General features: G+C 49.8%; 1 protein-coding gene across 10 annotated transcripts in view; it reads left to right on the plus strand.

Annotated features, from left to right (window-relative positions):
* CASZ1 (castor zinc finger 1) overlaps window positions 1-23,989 on the plus strand; it is a 233,935-nt gene that overhangs the window by 182,272 nt on the left and 27,674 nt on the right. For all 10 annotated transcript variants that reach the window (XM_068414838.1, XM_068414835.1, XM_068414844.1 and 7 more), the window contains 5 exons: window positions 3,467-4,036; window positions 11,441-12,281; window positions 15,100-15,168; window positions 19,989-20,079; window positions 22,151-22,315. In XM_068414838.1, the coding sequence (XP_068270939.1) occupies window positions 3,467-4,036; window positions 11,441-12,281; window positions 15,100-15,168; window positions 19,989-20,079; window positions 22,151-22,315 (1,736 nt within the window). The remainder of the gene's footprint in view (window positions 1-3,466; window positions 4,037-11,440; window positions 12,282-15,099; window positions 15,169-19,988; window positions 20,080-22,150; window positions 22,316-23,989) is intronic.

Here is a 23,989-nt window from a genome sequence, read left to right on the forward strand (position 1 = left end):
CTCCTCGCAGGGTGTGGGGAGGGGGCAAACGGAGTAAACTCCCTCCCGGTGGCATTGTTTTCAGAGGAAGCGCTCAGTGTAAATAGAGCATGTGGGAGAGTTTGTCCTGGGCAGAGATGAAAAGTCCGTGTGACAGGCTCAGGTTATAAACGGCTTCCTCAGATTGATGTGAAATCAAAACATTTCTATTTAGACGAAGAAAATGAAGGGGGATGTTTACTTAGCCTGGAATCTTTAAACAGTGCGATGGAGATGTGGGGTGATTTGGGGTGGGGAGCTCAGCCTGGGGGGAGGGAGCCTCTGCCTGGTGCCAGGGGTCCCTCCCTGCCTGGCAGTCCCGACCTCGGGCAGGTACGAGGGTCCCTCATTCAGCAGCTCAATTCCTCTCCCTCTGCCCCAGTGCATGAGCCACAGATGCTCCGGTCCCCTCAGGCCTGATGGCCATCTTCAGCATCCCTCTGTGAGCAGGGTTTCCTTCGTCTTTTGAAAATGAGAGGCTACAAGAGGGGAGTAGAAATGTTGATACAGGTCCCTCCTGTTCCATAGACAAGGCAATAAGGCAACAGAAAGGTAAAATGATGTGTCCAGGCTTGCAGAGGGTTGGTTGCAAGGTTGGCAGAAGAAGCTGGAGTTGTGATTTCCTGCAGCCGTGCGAGCATAGGTGGGATGGAGGTACCTAAGAGTCCTGGTACGATGGGGCAGAACCCATCTCAGGAAGGTCTCTGGGAGGGTTAGTTTTATACATCAGGGAAACGGTATGTTTTCAGAACTTGCTTTATTTTTAACTTAAACTTTAGGAAAAGATTCTCAAATTGTTAAAGAGCAGCATCGCCGTGCTCAGAAAACATCCTCAACACCAGGAGAAGGGACAGGAGAGATGCAGAGGGGAAGGGCAGGCGCTGGGGAGGCAGAGGGGCAAAGCCAGCGTGTGTGAGGTGCAAGGAGGCAGGAACAGGGATGGAAGACAAGTCGCAGGCTCCCTGGAGTGGCTGCGTACGCGGCAAGTGCAGCCTCGGGAACGTCTGTTCCTCTCTTCCTTTGAATAAATATTTATATATTCATTTGCCGGCTGGTGCACGCACTTGGCTGCTCACCTCCAGCCCAGAATAATGGGACCTGCCCTGGTTGCAGAAAGGGGGAGGACGGCGGGGATTCGGGCTGCCACGGGTCTGCATCCCAGTAACCTCCAGCTGCGTGCGGTGCTGGTCTGGGTGTTGTGAGAGCGTGGCCGGGGAGTCACCGGGCAGCCTCGGGGACGCGGCGCTGGCGATGCAGCGCTGACCCAGCCCCGGGCAGGCACCGTGCCGTGGGCACCGTCCTGGAGGCACCGTCCTCACCACCTGCAGCCGTGGAGGCTCCGCTGGCCCTTCGCCAGAGCATACAGGCGTGAGCTCGAGGTGTCCTGGCCGGGCTCCAGCTGGAGCTCACAGCAGCCTCCTGAGATTCCCTCTGTGGTACCAGTTGCGCCTAGGATGGGCCTTCGCTTTCTGCCCTAAATAGAGTGGGAATGTGGTGGGAAGGGAAGGTGCCAGCACACAGAGACTTGTGCAGCTTCATGGGCGTCTGCCTGTGCCCATCTGTATGCGCGAGGACCGTGTGCGTGTGGTGGGGGAATGTGTGAAAGGGAAATGCGTGGGGAAGTGTACGGGAATGTATTTTGGGGAGGTGGGACGGCTTAACCCGTACGTGTATGACTACATCTATGGAGCGTGCCAGCGCATACACCCAGCTCCTCACAGCTATAATTTCTAGATGGGGAGGTACGTGTTTGGGGGCAACGTGTGCGTTCCCTTCATGAAAGCATGATTGCACGTAGGTGTTAGTGCCGGGGGGGGGTGCGCTTGGGAAGCGGAGGAGTACATTTTGCCTCCCTTTGTGTGGGGGGCTGATCTGTTTGTCGGGGGGTTATTTTTCTTGCAGTCCTTGACAGGGAAGCGTGTCTGAAGCTGTCAGGAGTTTATGCTAAGCAGCCACTCTCTGGCTCTCGGACAGCAGGTCTAAAGTTTCAGTCTGTTTGTATTGGGCTGTCATGTTATGGGATTAGGGGCTGTCACGATGGCTTCTGGATGCGTCGTAGGGGGTCTGATTAATCTCACTGTGCTTCTGTGGAGCAGCACCTCTGCGCTGGTGACAGGGAGGTGTGGGCTGAGCTGCCACGAGGGACTCCTCTGCAGGGGAGGAACCCATTCTCACCATTCGAGGTCTGGAGACGGTTTCTGTTCGCTTTCCATGTGATGGGCCCCTCGTTCAGCACACGTGAAGTCCAAGAGCACATTTTGGAGGGACCTCCAGCAATATGTCCCCAGTAACTCCAGTGGTGGGTGTCCAGCAGGCGTTTTGCCAGGTGCTCTTCCTGAGCCCAGGGACACAGAGCAGGGTCTGCCTCGGCACTGCGCTGGGGGAAGAGCCAGGCTGTGAGCACGTTTCTTGCCTTGGGACCTTTAACCCTTCTTAGTCTGGGTTTCTCTCGGAGGTATCATAAATAAAGAAAGAAATGAGACAATGCAGCTGCTTTAGAATCAGTTTTTTGCTTTTATTTGTGATTGAATCTTGTTAATTGTTGGTGCAATAATTACGCCAGTAACTCTGATAGGGACCATTTAGTTCAAGATTCTCCGTGACCTTGAAGTTAAGACCTTACCTTCTTCCTTTCTCCCCCCACTTTCTCTTACCCCTCCTTTACTAGCTGTCACATATGAATAAACTACATTAAAATAACAAACCCACACTAATTAGCTGATTGTGCTGGGAAGTGTGAGAGCAGAATTTCCTGTGTGCGAGAGCGAGCGAGCAGGCAAAGGGGCCTGATCAACTGGTACCAATCCAAGGCGATGTTCTCCCATACGACTGCACACACCAGTCTGGTTCTCCAGCACCCGCGCTTGCCAGGGCTCCTGTCCTCCGTACTGGTTCTTTCTGGTCTATACTGGTTTTCTTCTCTGAGACTATGTGTAAGCCCCATTAAGTGAATTCCTCACTGTCCCCAGGCTTGGGCTTGGGAAGCTGTTCTCCCTGCTACTGGTGCTTGGGTGCAGCTACTGGCTGGTGTGGTTTTGGCAGCTGACACATCTGGGATGGAGCTGGGGACCTCAAAGCAGGTGGTGCTGCAGTCGGAAGGAGAGGGCAAGTCAGGCTTTTAACAGACTTCATATCCTGCCTGAGCCAGGAGCAAAGGCTGGGCCATACAACGTTCTCCTGCCTGAGATATTTGGGGCCTTTTGAGCCCAGTTCAGTCACTCTTTCTTGAGGTCAGTGGCATCCTTTGGTGCCAGCAGGTTCAGAGCATGCCTCTCCCCGGGCTCTTCTGGCTGGGCTTCCACTCAGAGCTTAGGAAACAGATGGCAGGAGGATGACACTGGCCATGCCTGAAGGCCCATTGGGTTGGGACGAGCCGTTTGCTGTTTGGGTTCAAGTTGTCTGATCCCACTAATGCCCTTCCTTGCTTCTTTCCCCTTTCTTTTTCCAGCTGAAAGAACTATATGCACTGACGCAGCCTCAGGAAAACCCACAATGGCTGCCAAGCGCAAAGGCGGCCTGAAGCTAAATGCAATCTGTGCCAAGCTGAGCCGCCAGGTCGTCTTCGACCACGGGGGAGCCGAACAGGCACGAGCGGACAAGGGGCCGCAGCGGGAGAGCAGCAACAAGGACCTGCCTCAGCCTGGGACCAAGGAGCTGGGGACGGAGTTTTCTGATGGACTCAGCCGCGTGCAGAAGATCGAGGAGGACAAAAGGAGGGAGGTGATTGAGAAGTGGGTGAACGGGGAATACAACGAGGAGCCCTTGCTGGGGCGAGTGGAGGGCAAGGAATGTAAGGGTGCCGAGAGCGCCGAGGTGCCCCCCGAAGGGGTTTACATGGTGCAGCCCAAGGGCTGCAGTGACGAGGAAGATAACGGCGACGAGGCGGATGCTCTGAGGGGCTCGCAGGATGGCAGCTTCTTGGATGACAGGGATTCAGACGGGACGGCCTCAAAGGACGATGCCTACCGCTCCTCCAGTGGCGAGACAGGCTCCAAGCTGGGGGCAGGAACCACCTCAGGTAAGCCCTCTGCCCCTCCGCCTCCCCGTGTGAGGCAGCTGCGCGGTCGCGTTTTCTGTGGGACAGACAAAACCGTTGTGTGTCCGTGCCAGATACTGCCTGCATGTAGCAGCCACGGAGGAGGGTGGAAGCCCCGACCCCCTTGCAGAGGCTGGCATTTTGCTCTTGGGGCTGTTCTGAGTTTGCCTCTGGTTCAGCCTCCCCTTCCCAGGAGGGGTGTTTGTTAGGGTGGGTGCAGCTGGATGGCTCCTCCCAGGCCATAGATCCCTTGGTGGAGCCGATCTCCCCCTGTTGACTCCTTCACACCGTTCAGGTGGAGACGGCTGTGGTGCGCGCTGGTTTCCTGGTCGCGTATTTCCACACGGGGGGGAAAGCAGGGAGTGCCCTTGGGGCCAGTCCCGGGTGGGTTCTGCGGTGTATTCACACGCGCAGGGCAGTGCAGGGTTGTGTAAACATGCTCGTGCCCACGTGTTGCACCTTACGCGACGGGAATTAACGCCGAGATCAGTGGCCACCGCAGGAGCCCCGAAGGCCGGTAACCCCTGGTGCGCTGCGGCCCCGCCGCCCGCGGGGCCACCCCTTCCCCTAGCTCTCACAGGCCGGGCCGGCGCGGCCACCTGCCAGAGCTCGGGGGGGCTCGGTGACACGAGGGCAGCTGCGGGAGGAGGCGCCGGGCCTGCCGTGCCGGGCCATGCTGGGCCAGGCCGTGCCGCCGGGGCTGGGTCCGCGCTGCCGCGGGGCGCCCACACCTGAGGGAGGGGCCTGGCCCCACGTGTGCCGCCGCCCCGCCCCACCTGTCGGGGCCCGGGCGAAGGTTCTGGAAGGAGCGGCCGCTGCGGCAGGAGGTAGGCGGGGAGGGGGGGCTGTCCCCGGGGCAGAGGGTGTGAGGGCACAGGGGGAGGCTGAGCCGTGCCAGGGCAAGGCCAGGGTGGCTGCCTGCCCGTTCAGGCCTTGGCTGCTGCCCTCAGCCCCTCAGGGCTGTGGTGCTTGGGGCGAGCTGCTCTCCAGGCCCTCCCTCACCCCTGGCTGCCCCACAGGTACAGGTGCCCTTTCTGGGCGTCAAATAAGAGCCCATAACAGAACCGGCCAACACGTAACGCGTGGCGTTCCCTTCTCGCTGCTGCGTGTTCCCCCGTCCCGGCCGGAGGGGCTGAGGGGATGCCCCTCGCCGTGGCACGAGGCAGGCCTGGGGGCCCGTCCTCCGGCCGAGCCCGTGGGGCGGCACACCCTGAGCTTGGGGCGAGCTGGCGAAGCCGCCAGTCCCAACCCTGCGTGTCCCCCGCCACTTCGGTCCTGGATGCTGCCTTGTGGGCAGTTGCAAGGTGTTTTCCCCCAGGCTGTGTGTGCATTTCTTATTTTCAGGTAGCTTCTGCCTTATTTTTGTGGTTCATTCAAAAGCTGAATTCAGCAAGAGATGTTGGGGCTGAATTTCTTTCTCACTTCTGATACCCAGGTTCCCCCCAGATTGATTTTGGGGGGCGTATGAGTGCTAAGCCTTGGTAAAAGCTTAGGGTAAATTGAATTCTCTCCATTAGGGCAGAGCAGCTCCCTCCCCCGATTTGTCACTCAGCTGGATTGAATCTGTAATGAAAGATCTCTCCCTAATCTGCTCCACCTGCATGCACCCCTCCCCTGATCTCAGCACTTTGTGAATCCATCAAACTTTCCTCCTTTTGTGTGTGCGCGTGTTTTCCTCCTCCTGTTAATAATGCAGCCGAAACTCATCTCTGCCTGTCCGTTCCCCTTCTGGAGAGGCACATTCTCTAGTCTTCACGAGTTCAGTGGCAGCGCACATAATTATGCATATAAGATATAAACAGAGCTGTTTAATTATCCTTCGCCACATCAGTGACAGAGTAATTAACAAACATTGCAAGATCAATGAGGAAAAGTGTGACCTTCAGTTTCCTTTGATAGGAAAGCCCTTGTCGTTCCCAGACACAAGGTGATTGTGCCTGGGCTCCGTTTATAGTTTGTTTTAATTCCCCACTCCGTTTGCAGCTTTTATTTGCTACGAAAACTAAAAGGAGGGGAACTTAAATGTAAAAAATATGTGACCAAACTGGGGAAAATGAAAAGGAATGAGGTTTTTCACTAGGGTAGGAGTTCTTAATAAAATGCCTTTGTAGGGCTGTATTGTCAAAGGATTATGCGAAAATGTATAAGCATTGATGGGGGGCTGAAGACTCAATTATGTTTAAGGCAGGTAATGGCACATGCGGGGTCCGGTTTGCATATACAGCCCCATGGGATTTGACTTGCAAACAGACATGCTGCCAGGTCTGGAGCGTCTGTTTCGAGAACCCTGTTGTAAATGTCGTTTGCACTGTTTCCCTGGAAAGCACAAACTGGAACATCTCTTGCTTTGGAAAGGACAAAGTTCTTTTCCTCTTCTTTTTCTGTCAATGTTCCAGAAAATGGATTTTAAGCAGTTCATCACCCGAGACCTCTCAGACCTGGTGTTACTGGGTTCAAGTTAAGTTTATTCCAGTGAGATCTGGAGCTGCCTATACCAAAAAGGAGGTTTTTTTTTTTTCCTGTGAGCTAGGGGGTAGCAGGAGGGAGTCAGATCAAAGGAGAGGAGTACAGCTCTGCCCTCCTGGTCAATGCGGCTTTGGGGGAGTCATCACAGGAACCTGGTTTTAAAGGTTTTGAGCACCCGTTGCTCCCTCTGAGGACATAGAGGATGCAGAGCTGGCAGTGCTCAGCAGCATTTAAAATTGAGCGCATACTTCTTTGATCAGCTGGAAACTTGGGTAAAAAGCAGGAGCCACACAGAAAACCAGATCCTACATCTAGCTGGGCTTTCTTATCAGTGGGGAGGTGACCCTAATTATACGGACCTGAGAAGGGTTCCTGCTTATAGGAGTCCCAGTGTGTACACACACAGCCTGCTTTATGGGACTTCAGCTACTGCTTGTGTCCTCCACTAGCACCTCTTGTAGTCTAATGCCAAATCCCTGCCACCTCTGTCTCCTCCTAGGATCAGACAGTGAGGCTTGTCGTGCATCAGGCAGGAGCTTGCAAGGACTTGGTCCACACTATTCAGTCCTCACGCTTTGAAGCCAGATGGGGAACGTGCATGTATGGTGTCCCTGTTTCTTTTTCTGAGCCACCCCTCGGAAACAAGGGACTAGCGAGTTGGTTCTCAGTCTTGCCTTACATGCTTCCCTCTCTGGTACAGCTAGGAAAGATGTTCAGGAGTCGCAAAGCTGGCGTCTGTCAGGAGATGGGTGTCAGAAGCTGATCTGGACATGCAGATATATTTCTTCATTCATTCACGCACCCTCTCCTGCACACTGACTGACCCGTACTTCTCTACACACATTTATATATAGCATTTAGATTTCCCAGTACGTTCTCTGACAGAGATCCCTTTCCACAATCTCTCACTGACGCACACATACCCAGGGAGATTTTCCTACACAGTCCTGTGTTCTTTACTCTGCCTGTTACTTTACATAGCAGGCTAAAGCAGTCACCAGGAGCTTTCCCCAGCTTTCAAGTTTCTCCTTTCTTTCCTTCGTCTGTTGGCTAAGTCTCTTAGAAAGGGAATATTGGACCTGTTTTCAACAAGGGGGGTTTTCTCTTCGTAATTTCCTGGGGAGACTCCACTTGGGAGAACATGCATGATGAGTGCCAGTTTATTGCTCCTTATCCTATAGCCCCCAAGTCTACATGTTTTCCCTCCCAAAGCGGATAAAGGACAGAGCCCTGGCTGGGACGTCCCATCCCCCAGTATCCAGACCTTGTGCTCCATTTGGGCTGTTTTGCTTTTCCTTCCATATATAGTGCGCTGCTGCAGGCTATTTTTAGCCCCTTTTTTGCTAGCTTCGGATCCTTTGTGATACGATAGCTGCTCTGAGACACACAGATCTCTGCTCTTTGGCAATGCCCACAAATGGAGAGCGGCGGCAAGGGGAGAGGGAGCCCTTTCATTATCACATAGAAAAGGAGAGAAAAATGCTGTGCAGGGGAGCGGGGGAAGAAGACCCAGGGACAGCGCTGCCTGTGCCTTTTCACAGGGATTTGTGTCCCAGCCGCTGTCCTGCTTCACTTTTGTCTGTGTGTGGATGTGGGGAGGGTTTTCTGTGGATTAGGTAGTAATAATTACCTCTTCACTGTTGTTTGAAAGTGTATGTGAAATGAGTTGGCTGGGTCTCACACCATCTTTGTGGTGAGACAGCTCCCTTCCATAAGCTGCCTCCACTTGAAGAGCCTCTAGGTTAGGTGCCTGTGTAAGTAAGTGGAGGTTGTCTTGGCTTTAGGGGATGTGTTGGTGGGCTCACACTGGGATGAGGGAAGGTGTCCTTGCCAGGCAGTGAGTAGTGGGAACTGGCCAGGGCTTTGTCTCAAATGTGGATGAGGAAAGACCGAGCAGCACTGGCAAAGCTGTTGATTAGGGAGGTTATTGCGATCATCTGGAACCAAATTTGAGCAAACGAAAAACAGAATGCAAGGTGTTTTGGGGGATGAGGGGATTAAACCCAGGGTAGTGAAACCTGAACTCAAGCTCAGACTTTACAAAGCTCAAAAAAAGGTCTGAAAACTCCCCCTTTCCTACGGTGTTGGGTTTTGCATCTAATTGTTTGCACCAGCTGAGGTCTAGCCGCACATGCGTACCAAAGGTGCTTTCTAAGACCAGCTGTGCAGATGAGAGAAGTTTCAAAAGGAGCTGGTCTCCTACAACATTTCATTTTCTCCAGTGTTAAAAGAAAATACTATGTTTCCTTGAATCTCCCCTCTTGATTTTTGATGTCTGTGGTGCCTGAACCAAGCTGGGATTTGTAAAACTGATTTGAGATGTGGGATTGAAAAAGAGGGTCTCCCCTCTTTTTTTGTGTGCTGCAGGTTAGGATAAAGAAGGAAAGGGGTTGGCTGGCTTTCAGGGCAGCTGTTAAAGCTAGTAAAAAATCACGCTTAACAGTTTAATTTCCTATCACATCCTCTCTGTGGTATTCTTTCTCCCCTTGCAGTTTGGCACAGGCTGGCTAGAGTTTTTCTGTGTAGTGCTTGGAAGTCAAGGCATTGTTTTACAGGTCCAGAAAGAGAGGAAAAGCAGAACAGGGAAAGCAGATTTAACAGAAAGAGGAAAGTGTGAGACCCAGTAGGGATTTCATGGGTTTAATCGCTTCTGTTGGGTCATGGAGTTAACACTGAAATGGAGGTGGAGAAGAGGGAAAAAGGTAAAAAGGAGAACTGCTTTAAAGCAACATGAAATTATTTGATGTGTCTGTGTGTGAAAGATAAAGTTGATGGCTCTGGTAGGGTGTTGGAGCGGCTACAGGAGAGGGCCAAGTGGTGAAGCACAGATGAAATGATCCTACCTATGGGGATGGAGTAATTCAGCCTTTCCTTGTGGTTTCCTCTGACAAGTCTTGTTATTGGACGCTGTGGGGTGTGATTCTGCACGTAACATCCTTTCAGGTTAATGCTGACCCACGAGGTTGAGCGAGGACAAAAAGCTACAACCTGAGCCGGGCGCTGCAGGGGCATTGCCACCCGTTCTGTAACTAACAGGGTGTTTATTCTGAAGTCAGACACCCCAAACCCCATGCAGGATGCTGGGCCTAAGTACATGGAACTGGAAATTCATTTTGGACTAAACCAGGTCCCAGCACGTAGCAGATGTGTCTTTGTCTTTCTGCTTGCAGGCTTCAGGCGTGTTGTTTGCATTGTCTTTCTCACGTACCACATACAGAGGCAACTAGTGCAGCAGCACTAGGTCTCATGTGCGCGGAAATGCTCCCGTGTACGTGCGTGTCTGTGCGTACGGCATCCTTGGCTGTCAGATCCTCCAAATCCTAGGGGTCCATTTTCATGCTTTGCATCTGTTGGCCTGTTCTGTGTCTATAACTTGGTGCCTTCCTTTTCCACTATGTTTCAAGGCAATGTTGATTTGGTTTGAGCTGGACCCAGTGCCCAGAACCTCTGTTCTGCTGTCAGTGTACCTGCCTGTGCTGGCTCCCTGTGAACCACTGTGCTTGCCCATGAGAGCTAGAGTGAGTGACTGGAAAAGATGACGAGGGAGGTTTGAAGGACTCCTGCACACAGTAAATCTTTACTCTGCAGGAGAAAGCAAGAGGGAGAGGAGGAGGAGCGCTGTGTCAGACTGAAGCCTAAATGAGTCCAAGCTGGCACGTCAGAGCAATCTTTATTTCCTCCTTTACACTGATATTGGGTGACCTCCAGATGTGTGTTCTTCCCCTCCTGGTGGCCTGTGAAAGTGCCTGAGGGAGTAGGGGAGGGAGGAAGGGAGGGAGAGACCCGAGGAAGGACAGCTTTTGCTCATTCTTTCTCCCTGTGATCACGCTCAGGTAGACTGAGCCCTTCCTGCCCCTTCCCCAACCCACGCTCCAGAGAACAGGCTTTCTCCCCCTCTCTGGAGCCCACATCAGGACAACAGCTCTTTCTGTCCTCAGTCCAAATCCTGATGGAGAGAAGGCTGTTCCTTACCCATTTTGCGCCTGCATGGACTTTTCCCTTTACTGGTCTTACTGGAAGCTGTTCCTGGCTGCTCAGGAGGCTGCCTGCAGGTTTCCACAGCCTTCGCTGAACGCGACCCCTTTTCACGTAGACAGTAGCAGCTCTCCAGTCATTGGGACTGAGAAGGAAGGGAGCAAGTTGGGTGAAAAGAAATCTTACAAAATTGACAGGGAAGGGAAGGACTGCAACAGCTATGGGGAGCTATCCTGTCTTTGTCTTGCTTCTCTTCTTCACTCCTTCCCCCCTACTCCTCACTGCCAAGCTTCTCATGCATACAGCCTTTGCTGCTCTTCCCCCACCTTCATTCATCTCCACCTCTGCTGCTTTCCTCCTCTACTCTGTGCTTTTCCACCTGCCCTCCTCCTGCTCCACCCTATGCATTGTCTTGCCCTGTCTCCCGTATCCGTTTCACACCGTGCTGTCCTGCCTGCTCTCAGCCCTGCTGTTCACCAACACAGGTAGCATCTCTCACACGCTTCTACCCCCCTTTACACATGCAGACACACTGCCGTCCATCCTCTGTGCACCTCCTTCCATATGCAAACACACACAAGGACAGAGCTGTACAGACCTCGGCATATTGGCGTTGGTCTCACTTCCAGTAAAATTACTTTTTCTTCATATTAGGCCAAGGCAAGAGTGCAGAGACATTTATGAAACTTTGTTTAATGTACTGAAAAGCCATCGGCTAGAACATTTAGGAAATTGATTTTCCTGGCATTGATGAACTCTTTTTATTTTACCCCAGTATTAATTACTTTTTTTTTAAAAACAAATTAATTTAAGAGTCGTAAAACCTAACAAGTGAGCCAAACGTCAGTAGATCATGTTCCCCTCTCCCCTTACTCCCCCTCCCTGCTACTAGTGGAGAAGAAAAATCAACGCCTTGCGTGACTCTCTCACTTTGGCTCTCTGTAGGGGAAGCTTCATCGCTGCGAGATTATGCCGCCACCACCATGAATGAGTTCCTGGGCATGTTTGGCTACGATGATCAGAACATGCGGGATGAGCTGGCCCGCAAGATCAGCTTTGACAAGCTGAACGCTGCTACCTCAGAGGCCACTGCGACTGCTGCCTCTCTCCCCGGCGAGGATGCCATGAGCAAACGAGCCCGCTTCTCCAAGTATGAGGAGTACATCCGCAAGCTGAAAGCTGGAGAGCAGCTCTCTTGGCCCATGCACCTGGCCAAATCTGAGGAGCTGGGCTCCAAGCTGGGCAAAGAAACTTCCTCAGTGCTGGCACAGCCCATTCGGGTGCCAGGTCCAGACGCCTCCATGCAGACGGAGACCAAAGCCACCATCCTGCCACTGCCCTCTCCCAGCAGTTCCCAGATGCAGGGCCTGATGTCACGGGCCTCCAAATATGACTTCTTCATTCAGAAGCTGAAGACGGGTGAGAGCATCAGGCCACAAAATGGCAACACTTACAAGAAGGCCTCCAAGTATGACCTAGAAAACGTCAAGTACTTGCACCTTTTCAAGCCTGGAGAAGGAAGCCCAGATATGGGAGGAGCCATCGCCTTCAAGACAGGCAAGGTAGGCCGGCCTTCCAAGTATGACGTGAGGAACATTCAGAAGCTTACTCCAGTAAAAGCTCCAACGCCCAGCCTGGCCCCTGCTCCCCTCGCCAGTACCCCCAGCAGCACTCCAGTGGCTGGGCCAGAGCAGTCCGTCTCATTGCCATTCAACACTCCGGAGTACCTGAAATCAACTTTCTCCAAGACAGACTCCATCACAACTGGAACAGTCTCTACAGTAAAGTAAGTGTCCTCCCACTTTTCTCATCTTTGTATTAATGGGGGATCATACCTAAAGTCTGTGTGTGGATCAGTGTGCAGTTCCAGTTCATGTGATGATAAATACTGCACTGTTGGTGTGCTGTTTCTTTTTGCTCTCTGTTGGAGTGTCTGCTCCTCTGTTGCACCTTATGTCTCTACCTTATTTGCACTAAGGATGTGGCCTGCCATCAGCAGTCACAGCCATAAATCTAGAGCCCACTAGCTTCTGGGTTTGTATGTTAGAATGAAAGATGAGGGAACATGGTGCTGTCAGCACCCTAAGGTCAAGGTTGTAACTACTTTACTTTCTCCTCCTGGTTCCCCAGGCATCCAGCTGTGTCTGTAGGAGAACCTGATTCTTGCTTCCATTTAACTCAATGGCAAAAATCTGCTGACTTTACTGTTAGCAAGATGGGGCTTTTTGTTTGTCCCAGAAGTCAGAAGACATTTTGGTGCCTAATTCTCATCAATTTTCACAGGAGTTAGGCAGATATGTACTTCTGTGGGGCTAGGCCTGTGTCTTCTCAATTTGCTTGTTCCTTGCACAAATGGAGGTGATTCAATTACCCCTTAGACTGGGCAAACTCATTAGCCCAATTACCACTAATAACCTCCTACACATACGTTGCTGGCAATCTCTGCAGTGATGCCATTGACTCAATGGAGATATCTGAGGACCTTGCCAAACGTTGGATTACTTTTTAATGTGGCTTCTAGAGGTGGTAGCTGGAGAAAAGCTACAGATGTATGTGAGGCTGCAAGCAGGGAGGAAGGGAGGGACTCGTCTGCTTTCTTGTCATGGTTTGGATTTACTTGTTTCTCACTGTGGACCTGGGGCTGTTGTGAGCTGTGACTCCCATGGGGTCATTTGTAGTTAGTCTAGGACCTCCGGCCTGCACTTCTGTGGCAAATGCCATCACACGCACCCTACTGCTTTGCCCTCTGGTGAGGAGGAAGGTTGTTTTATGGTGAATATGTGGGCCTAGGCGGCCTTGGGCTGAACCCTCACTCAAATGCTCTTTGCAGTCTCAGGCAGGTCTGCATCCCCCACTTCCCACGTTTCCCCACCTGTAAGGCAGAGGTGATGGTACCTGTCCTCCTTGTGAAACTGTCATTTCCCAGCTGCCTGCAGACAGATTTGGGAGCTCTGTGGTTAAGGTGTATGGGAAAGGGCAGAGGATTATTAACATTTGCATCTGGCCTCTGCTCGGGATGAACCCCGTACGTGCTCCAGATGGCAGGCAGGGACTCCTATTACTGAAAAACACCGTGGTGTAAATATTCCTGTAGGCACAGTGCCTTGTTGTGATGGGTGACTTGGCCAGGGACTCTGTGCCTGAAGAGTCTGCAGAACGCTCAGCTGCCTGGAGTTCAGTGGCCACCCTAGAGCTGTGCTTAGGGGGCTGTGAGCCTCTTCTTATCTGCTTTGGTGTTGCACTGGGATCCCAGTTTGATTTCCTTTCTTTTGCTCATTTCCTGCCACTTGCAGGTGTGGGTTTGCAGCACCACGGTGATCCCTCCTCTAGCCACAGGACTTCCTCAGCTGGGGCATCATGATGGGGCTGCAACAGGAATGGAGGTGACCAGGGCCTTCAACCTGGCAGTTCCCAGTGTCCCGATCGCACACTGGAGTTCAGAAGGGCCTCTGGTCCCTTCTCCTTCAGGCTGCTTACTAGATACAGGCTTTCATGATAAAAGAAAGCAGCCCATTAATTGTGCTGGTGGAGGAAGTGCTAACTGTGGTATCTGGGACCTGGCTTTCCATTCACAGTCCCCACTGGGACCAAATAACCTGGCAGGAATTACCCCTTGCTCTCACACATACGCTTACACACCCTAGCCATGGGTTTAAACTCTAACATCTAATGCTATTAACCTGCCCTGGACTAATCTACCTACTTCAAGTGAAGTCTGTGTGAAAGTGTCCTTGTTTAAACTGGGTACAGAGCTGTCATGAGTAGGAGTGGAGCTTGGGTGGGGGCAAAACTGAGAAGGAAGACGGCATCCAGCCTGTCTGGGATTGTGTTGGTGTTCCATGGTCTCTTAGGTAGGCTGGAGTCTGGTCCTGTATCTCTTCCTCTTGCTGAACTCATCGAGGATGTAATTTTTATCTGCTTCTAATGATGTTAAGTAACCCAGGCTTATGTGACAGTTGGGTGCAGTTGAGTTGGTTTTCTCATTGATTAAAATACATAAATACCTTTGCTGCCCCATCTGGCTGTTGGAGTTGGGGTATCTGTGTGAACAAAGAGGCAATTAAAGCCCCATCTGGGGGGCTGTAGCCACGTTGCCAGGACTGGGTAGGAGTACACTGTGCCTGCTGCCCATAGGAACTGTGCAGTAGCTCACAGCATGGGTGAAGCACAGAGACTCTTCTCCCACAGTTGAGCCTACGGCAGATGTGTCTCAATGGCCCTTCCATGCACGTAAGGGCAGTGTTGCAAGGTGCCTCAGGGAGATGTTTGTTTTCATGTGGCCATCACTTGTTCACGTACAGGTATTTAGTTTTTTTCTGTGGAAAACCAGATTTTCACGGTTGGTCTTCTCAGTGTCTTCAACAAACTCAGCTGAGTCCTGCAAAGAGGGTCCATGCAGGAGGGGTGATAGGTGGGCTGTATGGTTCCCTAGGACAAGAAGGTACAGGATTTGAAGGGAGGTTAAACCCATGGGTGTCTTTGCTGGGTGCTCTTCCATGGGCCCTCTCTCCTGATGTGTCAGTGGTGTGTGAGAGAAACAAGGAGCTTAGGCTGTGCCCTGTTCCTGCCTGCTAACCAGCTCTGCCCTGTGTGTTTCTCATTAGGAACGGATTACCCACTGACAAACCAGCCGTCAGCGAAGACGTAAATATTTACCAGAAGTATATTGCCAGGTAGGCAAAACCCTTGACTTTCTTGGGGAGAGGGCTGGAAGTAAGAGGGTGGAGCGGTGGTGGGAGAGCTGAGGTCTTGTCCGTCTGGATCAAGTGTTTAAACCAGTCATTGGCACTTCCATTTCCCTCTGACATCTGTACTCGCTCTGTTGCCCTGCTTGGGAGAGCAGTAGCTGTGAGAGGTGTACAAGCATGCCAAGAGCGTGCTCGGCTCCTCAGAGCTGTTAGACTTTGTGACAAATAGTGGAAAAATGTTTCACTGCAGAAGCCCAGGATTGAAATGGGAGCACCGCCTCTTGACTGTCGTTCTTTCTGTCCATTGCCGTGCTGTCTCCAGCCTCTTTCCCCTCCCATGTCCAGTGCCTGCAGGAGGCAAGCAGAGAACATCTCACCTCTGAAAATCTGGGCTGGAGGAATTCACGAGTGACTCGAGTTTAGGCAGGTCTTGGCATCCATGTGGGATGTTTATCCTAGAATATTTCTCAGCTCATTTATATGAGAAGCCCTCACTGTATAAGGTCCAGACCTTATCACAGCTCTGGGCAAGCTTAGGTCAGGAACGAGCGATGCTGAGAGGGAGCCCAAGGCTATTGTGGTGAGGCAGAGTGAGTAATGCCATGAGAGCCAGAGGGACAGAGGAGATTATTGCGTAACACCTGCCTGTTCTGTAGCTCACAGTGTAGAAGGTCCATCAGCCTTTGCCCTGGCCTGTTGAATCCTCCATCTGTACTGTGAGGAAGCTCACTACGAAAGCCCCTTGTATACAGAAAGACACCAGTCAGGGAAGCAAGCAAACACTTCTCTCCAGAGATAAAACTGAAGGGTTTGTTCCCACCAGCACTTGGGCACTTATTAACAAGAGGGGAGGGAAATGTGTACTGTGCTTTCCCTCCTTGCCAGAGCCTACAGAGAGTCTCTTGGTGGGAGGCAGTCGGCTGCTAGGAAGGTGCAAGGGAAGATCTTGGCCCATCATCAGGGCAGAAGGGTGGGAACAGTGCTCTCCCTAGTTGGAGAGTGGAACAAGAGGTGATTTCCCTTCCATCCCTTTTGCCCAAATCCCTGATGGAGGAGAAGGGAGCAGAAGACCACGCGGGACGAGAGGACAGCTGCAGCACCACATGCAGCTCCTCAAGCAGCAGTGCCTCCAGTGCGTGTGGCAACTCGCTGCCTCCTGGGAGAGTACAGGAAGGAAAGCAGTGGTTTAAGCCCATCATTGCACGGGGCAGAAGGAGCAGCACCCTTTTATCACTGAGATTGCAGGAATCGCAGAGGTTGCAGTGAGGGAGGAGATGCCACCCTTTCTGTCCCCATTTCCCCTCTCAAGCAGAGAACTGTGTAAACACTTCACCCACATCCAGGCTTTGCAGCGCTCTGCAAGCCCCTTCCCCTGGGTCAGGCAGGTATCGGAGGGAGGCTGGTGAGAGAGCGAAGGGACACCACATCCTGCTTAAAAAGCTCCGCAAGCCTTGGCAGCACAGCCACTTCCCTTCAATTTACACACAATTTTAAAAAAGAGTTTAAAGCCTTAAAAATCAAGGGGTGGGGGGAGAGAGACACAACACTCTATGTCTGTACTGCATAATTAGCTTAATGAGTTTGCCAAAGCCACTGCCAAAAGCTGCCCAGGGATAATCCATTCTCTCACACAACAAAACAAAACCTCTTACTTAGCTAGTTTGGGTTGGGTTGTTTTCCCCCCCCCTGTATATTTATAATTAAAAAAAAAAAAAAAGACCACAGAAAAAATTATTATTATTATTATTAGTGCCTCAGCAGATGGTGCTTCTGGCAGCACTTGCTTAAATATTTATTTCTGTGTGGGTTTCCTCCCCCCTTATAATTGGGGTGGGTTTTTTTTTTCTTCCTTCTTTCACATCATCGTTACAGGGTAATGAGTCTGTAAACACTCTCTAAGCATGCTGACTTCTTTATTTATTATTTTTATTATTATTTATTTATCTTGGTTTTTCTTTCTAACTCTTGCCAGATCAAGACTAGTTCTCTCTGGCCCCAAAAAGAAAAAAAAAAAGTGAACTGATTAAAGCAAGGGAAGGGGGTTGTTGTTGTGAAAATCAATCTATGTGCCTGCGTGGACAATTTAGGAGTTTGGATTTGCATATCAGTGTGATTAAATGGTCTGTGAGTTTGCTTGTTTCAGGTGTGTGTGTTTGATCATGTGCATGGAAACTGTGGGTACGTTCATGTAAATTAAGAGGGGTGTTGAGGTACCTTAGAGTATGTGCATGTAAATGTGCGCCTGTGTATGTGTGTAGTGTGGTGTGTAAGCTTTCCTGTTATGAAAAAGCTAAACAGATGCTGTGCTTTAAAAATTAATAGCTTTGAACTGTTTCAAGTGTCAGAAGAAACACAGGATAAATATAACCCTTTAGGAGCCTAACCTTAGAGACGGAACGAGCAGAATTTCCCCTTTGTGCTGTGTTTGCTGCTTCCCTCCTTCCCCGAGCACACGGTTTGGTAGAACACTTGCCTCTCCCTTCCTGCGCTGCAGACACCGCAGGCACGCACACCTTTCTGTGGCACGTGGAGGGTGGGAGTTTGAAGCGCTGGAGTGCTTGTTTAGCTGTTGCTTTTAAAGCTGAGCCCGTGAGTTACTCCTGCTGGGATGCTTCAAGTAACTCATCCCATACGGTCAGATCTCTGCTGTCTGCCCTTTCTTTTACTGCAGTTGGCATCTCTGGTCATTTTGAATCCTCACTTTCGATAATATTTTGGGCTGCTTTGCCTCAAAGGTGTGTATTTGTCAGCAAGGTCTTTACCTTCCTCTTCTCTCTGCCTGGCCTGCACTCCACAGTTCCCCAGCCCTGCACAGCCCTTTGCTCTCTCTTCCCCATCTCATCAGTGGAATAGGGAGGAAGCTTTCCACAGAGCAGTTTCTTTCCTTTAAAGCTGCTGGTGGTGCTGCTGACATAAAGCCCTGGACTAGCAGGACCAGTTGGTTCGACGTGCTGCCAAGCTGCATGTACCTGGGTAATGCCACGCTGACTCAGGCCGTGCCCTGCACTAGCCTCACAGTTGCCCGGGCGTTGAGCAGGAATCGCTTCCTCTGCTTTCAGTTCCACACCTTTGTTTGTGCAGCCAGCCTTGCTGTTTGCCTTGTGGTTTGTTTCTTCTCCGCTGCTGAGGTTTGTTCCAGTTTCTCAATCACCTGTTCTGACGTGATCCTGATTTCCTGCAGTATTTCTTCTCCTTCCCCAGGGAAAGGCATGTCTGCTCCTGGCATCTGTCCCTGTCTCCCTTTGTGAATGCTGAGGCAAAGGCGGCATTTAATTTTTTAGCAATGTCTAGCTTTTCTGTCAATTAAGTCCCCTTTCCATCTCCTAGAGGCCCTGCTGTCTCCACAGTTGACCTCCTCCTCTTCCTTACTGTGCTTCAGAAATGCCTTATTCAGTACCGCTTTTCATCCCGACTTTCTATCCTGCAGCTTAGTGTTACCTCCCTGCTCCTGCCCCGTTCCTTGATTGCCCCAGGACACCCTCACTCCCCTCCTTTTTGCTTTTTACCCGTTGCCCTTCCGTGTTTCTTTCCCGTGCCCTTTATCATATGCACTCCTGCTGTGTTTAGCACTAAGTGACGTGAGGAACCTTTGAGGAACCTTTGAGCAGATGGTACTTTATCTTTGAATGTTTCCCCTCTGAGTCCCCTTCTCTCTGCTGCTTTTCCCGTTCAAGCTCTTCAGCTCTTCCAGGGTCCTCTAGAATACGCATCAGAGAGTTCATTGCACTGATCAGCCTGTTACGGCATCGTCCCCTTTTGCCAGTTACTGCTGTGTCTGTCTGTCAGTACGTTCTATGTACTGTCTGTTTGTATGTAGATATTATATGGCTTTTCTGGGGTTTTTTCTACCCTGTGTCAGGAGTTTCCAAATTTGCTGTGTGGAATGCTCAGTGGTGGCCTGCAGAAATGGATTAGGTGCATGTTGTTGGCTGTTGCTTCTTGTGTCCTGCTTTTAATTGCACTCAGAGGCAGGCTGAAAACCCTGTTTTTTTGCATTGCACTGTTTTTTGTTGTGAGCAAACACTGTATCCACATGGAAAATAACGATTAGCAGGGCTGTCATGCATGGGAGAAGTTGTGCACACAGGGTCGAAATGGTCTGCCTGTAACGCTTCGTTCTGTTCTTCTTGATCCCTCTCGCCTATCTTTCCATTGATCTGTCCATCTTATTGAAAGTTCCTATATAATCTTGCCATGATCATCTTCTATCTGCGTGGCTTACCATCTAATCCACTGGTTTGCAGTCTTCTCTGTAGTGTGACACCATACTGTGATTTAAAAAAAGTCTTGACATAACTCGTACAAACAAATGAATGCCTGAGCTTTCCTGAGGTCCTACTAGATGGGCGTATACCTAAAATTTAGAATCCATATTTGACTGATGTTTATTTGTCTTCTGGCATGGGAGATTTCTGAAACTCACTGCTGTGGTATCTAAACTTACACATGAGAATTTTAGAATTGCATGATATTTAATTCAAGGAACCCTCCTTCCTTACTTCTCCCCAAGTAAGCAACTTAGATAATGGAGATTAATTTCGAAGGGAAAGACAGATTAGGGATGTACCAGACTTGAATGATCCTGCTTAAGAAGCACCTTTAAATAGTGACAAATAAGCAAAGGAAGGCGGGAGGGTCACCATCCTTGGAGTGGAGAAAGGAGATGGGGTTTAATGCCATAAACATGTGGGATGAAAGCAGGAATGGGACTTACTTTATTTGTACCTTGCTTATAGGCACTACTGCCAGGACACCGTTTCATTCTCTCTCCCTTTCTTTCTTCTGTCCTCCTCTCATGTTTGCAGGTTCTCTGGCAGTCAGCACTGTGGACATATACACTGTGCATACCAGTATCGAGAACATTACCACTGCCTCGACCCCGAGTGCAACTACCAGGTAAAAGAATGGCAAAAAGTTACCAGCACAGCTACCTGAATGTAAAGGGGGACAGCCGAGGGGAGACGTGTGTCCTCCTGGGCTTTCCTCCCCCATGCATGCACCTGCCTCTTCACCTTTCCGCTCTGAAAGAGGGCAAGGTGTATTTTGAATTTACTAGAATCCTATTTTGTTCCCATTTAACCCCATCTAATGCCATTTAACCAAACCCGGACCACTATAACGAAGAGCAGAATATAGATCAGCTCAAGTCAGTGGGAACTACTCCAGTTTTACATCGGTGAAACCAAGAGAATAAATTCTGCTGTGTTACAAATTGTGCCTGAAACGAGGCAATGCTGATCTGTTAGTCTGTCTCTTTCCCTCCTGCTGCCGGAGTGACATTGTAGCAGCAGTATCTGCAACAAAACACCCAATAAGACCAGCAGCAGTCCGGGATTTGTGGGGAAAGTGTGGGGGCAGGAGCATGTGCGATGCTGTAATTGCTGGGAGAATTGCCAGGGTAGCGACGTCAAGCCAGCCGAGTCACGTGCGGTGTTTGTTTACCCTCCTCCCAGGTCTGTGAGTTTGACACTGCCATTTCTGTGGTCAGGCTGCGTGTGTGTAAGGGGGAATCCCCGAGTTTGCCTCTACTGTGCATCAGACACAACTTCAGCTCTACCCCAGGAGACCTTTGGGTCTCAAGGGAGTGAGTCTGACCACAGTGTAGGAAGTTGATCCGGATCTGCTCAGCTTGACTGTGGGTTTCTATTGATCAAAGGAGAGTTTGTCTCTGGGACGCATGTCGTGGTCCTCCTAGCCCAGCGTTTGGTAATGGAGATGAGTCTGTCCCAGCCGTGGCACGGATATCTCTGCACCAGAAAGAGAGAAACACAAAGAGTGGAAAGACAGAAAAAACTATTATTATGATTGGCCTCATGATTATTTCCTAAGGAGTCTGGAAGCTGCTTGCAAAGGAGCTGTCTGGTCTCGCAGGGAATAAGGATTTAGGCTGCTTTTTAAAATGCAAATTATTTTATGGCTGAGATATATTTTAGAATAAGTAACGCTCTGTAATAAGTGGGCACAAATTAACGATGATTGGCAATAGCAATCCTGTATGTACGCCCTGGGAAATCATACCTCCAGCCTCCAAGGGACTCCTGTTGAAATCTATATCCCTATATTCCCGTGCCAATACCAACGAGATTGATCAGGATTGATATTATAGGAGGAAGGAGTGGAAGCGATAATCATTTGTTTCCTATGAGGGAGACTAGAAAAGTTGTTAAACATTAGAATACAGGCCTTTGCAATTACTCCTCAAAATAAATGGATATTGATTTCTTTTAAAAAAATCAGATTTACTTTCCCACTTTCACTGTTAAATATTGATGTCTGTGGGAAATAGAAATGAAAAGCTTCATTTTAAAGGCACTTAGCCTGCTCTGACAGTGGGGTACCCTTTCATTACTTCAAGCAGGTAGAGGATGAAAAGGATATTCTGGTCATACAGATTTAGCTCTGAGCTCTACTCTGCCATCTTTTTCTGTGACTGGAAGAAAGTTCAATGTCCCTGTTTCCCTAATAAAGCCATCCTACCTTGTAGGGGAGGCAGAAGACTTACAATGGGAAGATACTGTGAAAGAGCAGAGTGCTTTTCCCAGTTTCTAGTCTGACATGAATGTGGCAGGCAGTGTCTTGCTAGCCACCACAGTGAATGATTTGGAAGCTTGGATTACTCTCTTGTAGGCTGTTTAGTTCACTGGTTTGCTTTCTAACTATAGCAGTTCTTGAGATAGTAGCAGCTAAAATTATGTTAGAAGAATTGCAGTCTTAAAGCCGCAGGGAGCATATTCTGGACATCACCCCAGTGTCATGTTTACAACTTTTCATGTGTATATGCTTTCCCTTTACCAAGAAGATACATGCACACAATTACTCTTTAATCTGACTCTCTTGGGGCGATTACTGCTGAGTTTTAAACTCCTGGTACCAAAAGTTTAACAACAACAACAAAAATAATCTGCCCCAGGATTACTCACCCACTCCCATCACGTGTGTCTCACTGTCTGTCTCTGTATCTCTCCAGAGATTCACTAGTAAACAGGATGTGATTCGGCATTACAACATGCACAAGAAACGTGATAATTCCCTCCAGCACGGCTTCATGCGCTTCAGCCCCTTGGACGACTGTAGCGTGTACTACCACGGCTGCCACCTGAACGGGAAGAGCACACACTACCACTGCATGCAGGTAACAGCCGGGCTGGGGATAGGTGGGAGCACACGAGGCAGATGAAGAGCCATTGTTCGAGCTGTGTCCTTGTTGGGGTGGACTGAAAGGAATGCTGAGTTCAGGCAGCCCAACACTTCCTTGTTAGAGGGCGAAGGGGCAGCATCCTAACCATTCATAGCCTCTCTTGCTCACTTCTGATTCAGGTGCCTCTTTGAAGAGTCTGTGCCCTGTCCTCTCTGCACTTCTCCTGCCAAGCGCTGGGAAGGCCCAAGGGAGGCACCAGTCTCTGTTTTCAGAAGCCTTGGGCATGCAGTGAGGCAAAGCAGCTCTCAAGGTTTTCTCTAGTCTTGGACTTTACTTGTTCAAACAAGTCCCGTTTTCTGAGATTCAGGGACTTCTCTGTGATGCCACTGCACTGCCTCTACCCACATCTGATCTGTCACTCCCTTGAAGTCAGACTTTTCTGTGACACATCTGGCCTTTAACACTGGCTTAATTTCCTCCATAATAAATTTCTAAAGTAATTAAACTTTGATGTCACATATCTAGAATTAACACCCCATTTCCTTCACCAGTGGTACTGGAGTTTACTTGCCTATGGTGTAGTCTGGGAGCTTTGTTTCAGGAGCCAGCCAGGCTTCAACAGCAGCGTGGCCAGAGTTGGAGCTGCTGCATAGATGTGACAGTGATGCCTTTACTGTTTTTAGACATGGACACACCAGATTGTTTGGGTCTTATCCTGGTCCTTCTTCAGATTAGAGGGTTTGATATGTGCTTGTTTCCTTAGAATTGTGGCTTAAACCATTGCCATGAGAATGTGCTGTAGTTACACACACAGTAATCAGGCAACCCTGGGTGAAAGCTTTGCTGTTCTGAAAACTCAGGTCTCACTTCCTGCCCTATCCCAACAGTTTAAGACTCCAGTTAAAGTCACAAGGCCTTAATCACATGCTTAAATGCTTTGCTGGGATAGACTTGAGCATATGTTTAACTTGGAGTCAGGTAAGCTTTCTGAAGTCAATGGGGCTTAAGCACATACTTAAAAGTTAGGCATGCAGTCAAGTACTGTCCTGAATAGGGGCTGGTTAAGTATGTGCTTACAACGTTTGATAAATTGGGAACTTCATGTGACTTTCTCTTGAGGACATTTTCTGTTATGCTTCCATAATATTGATTGTTCAGTTTCTTCAAGTGACCAGGATGGGATTTGTTTAATTTTTTTTTTTTAAGAGTACAAGGAATGTTTCACAGCTTTAAGTTTGAATAGAGACCCTCGTTTACACAACTATATATGGGTAATTCCATCCTGTGCCCACTGTCTTCCAGTAGAATAATGCCCACGTAAGCAGTGTCTTACAGGAAAGGTGTCTGAATATAAACTCCCAATTAAAGAAAAAAATGCTTAAATGGCAGAATTTGTGCCATCCATCTTGTGGGGTTTTTTTTTTCTTTATGTCCATAATTGGTGTGGATAAAATTCAGTTAGTTGTTTATATAAACTGACATTTTTTTAGGCTTTAGCACCAAGAGCTGCATTGCAAATTATTCCTAAGGAGGTTTTTGTTTAATTCTTTTTTTTAATGCCGTGCAGGGTCTGTCTTTTTTCAAGGTGTCAGTGCGGAGGGAGAGAGGCTCTTTTATATTGGAAATAGCTGGAGATGCTTTTTATTTTTTTTTCTGGGTATTTGTCAT

The sequence above is a fragment of the Nyctibius grandis genome, chromosome 17, assembly GCF_013368605.1.
Source record: "Nyctibius grandis isolate bNycGra1 chromosome 17, bNycGra1.pri, whole genome shotgun sequence".
Classification (NCBI taxonomy): domain Eukaryota; kingdom Metazoa; phylum Chordata; class Aves; order Nyctibiiformes; family Nyctibiidae; genus Nyctibius; species Nyctibius grandis.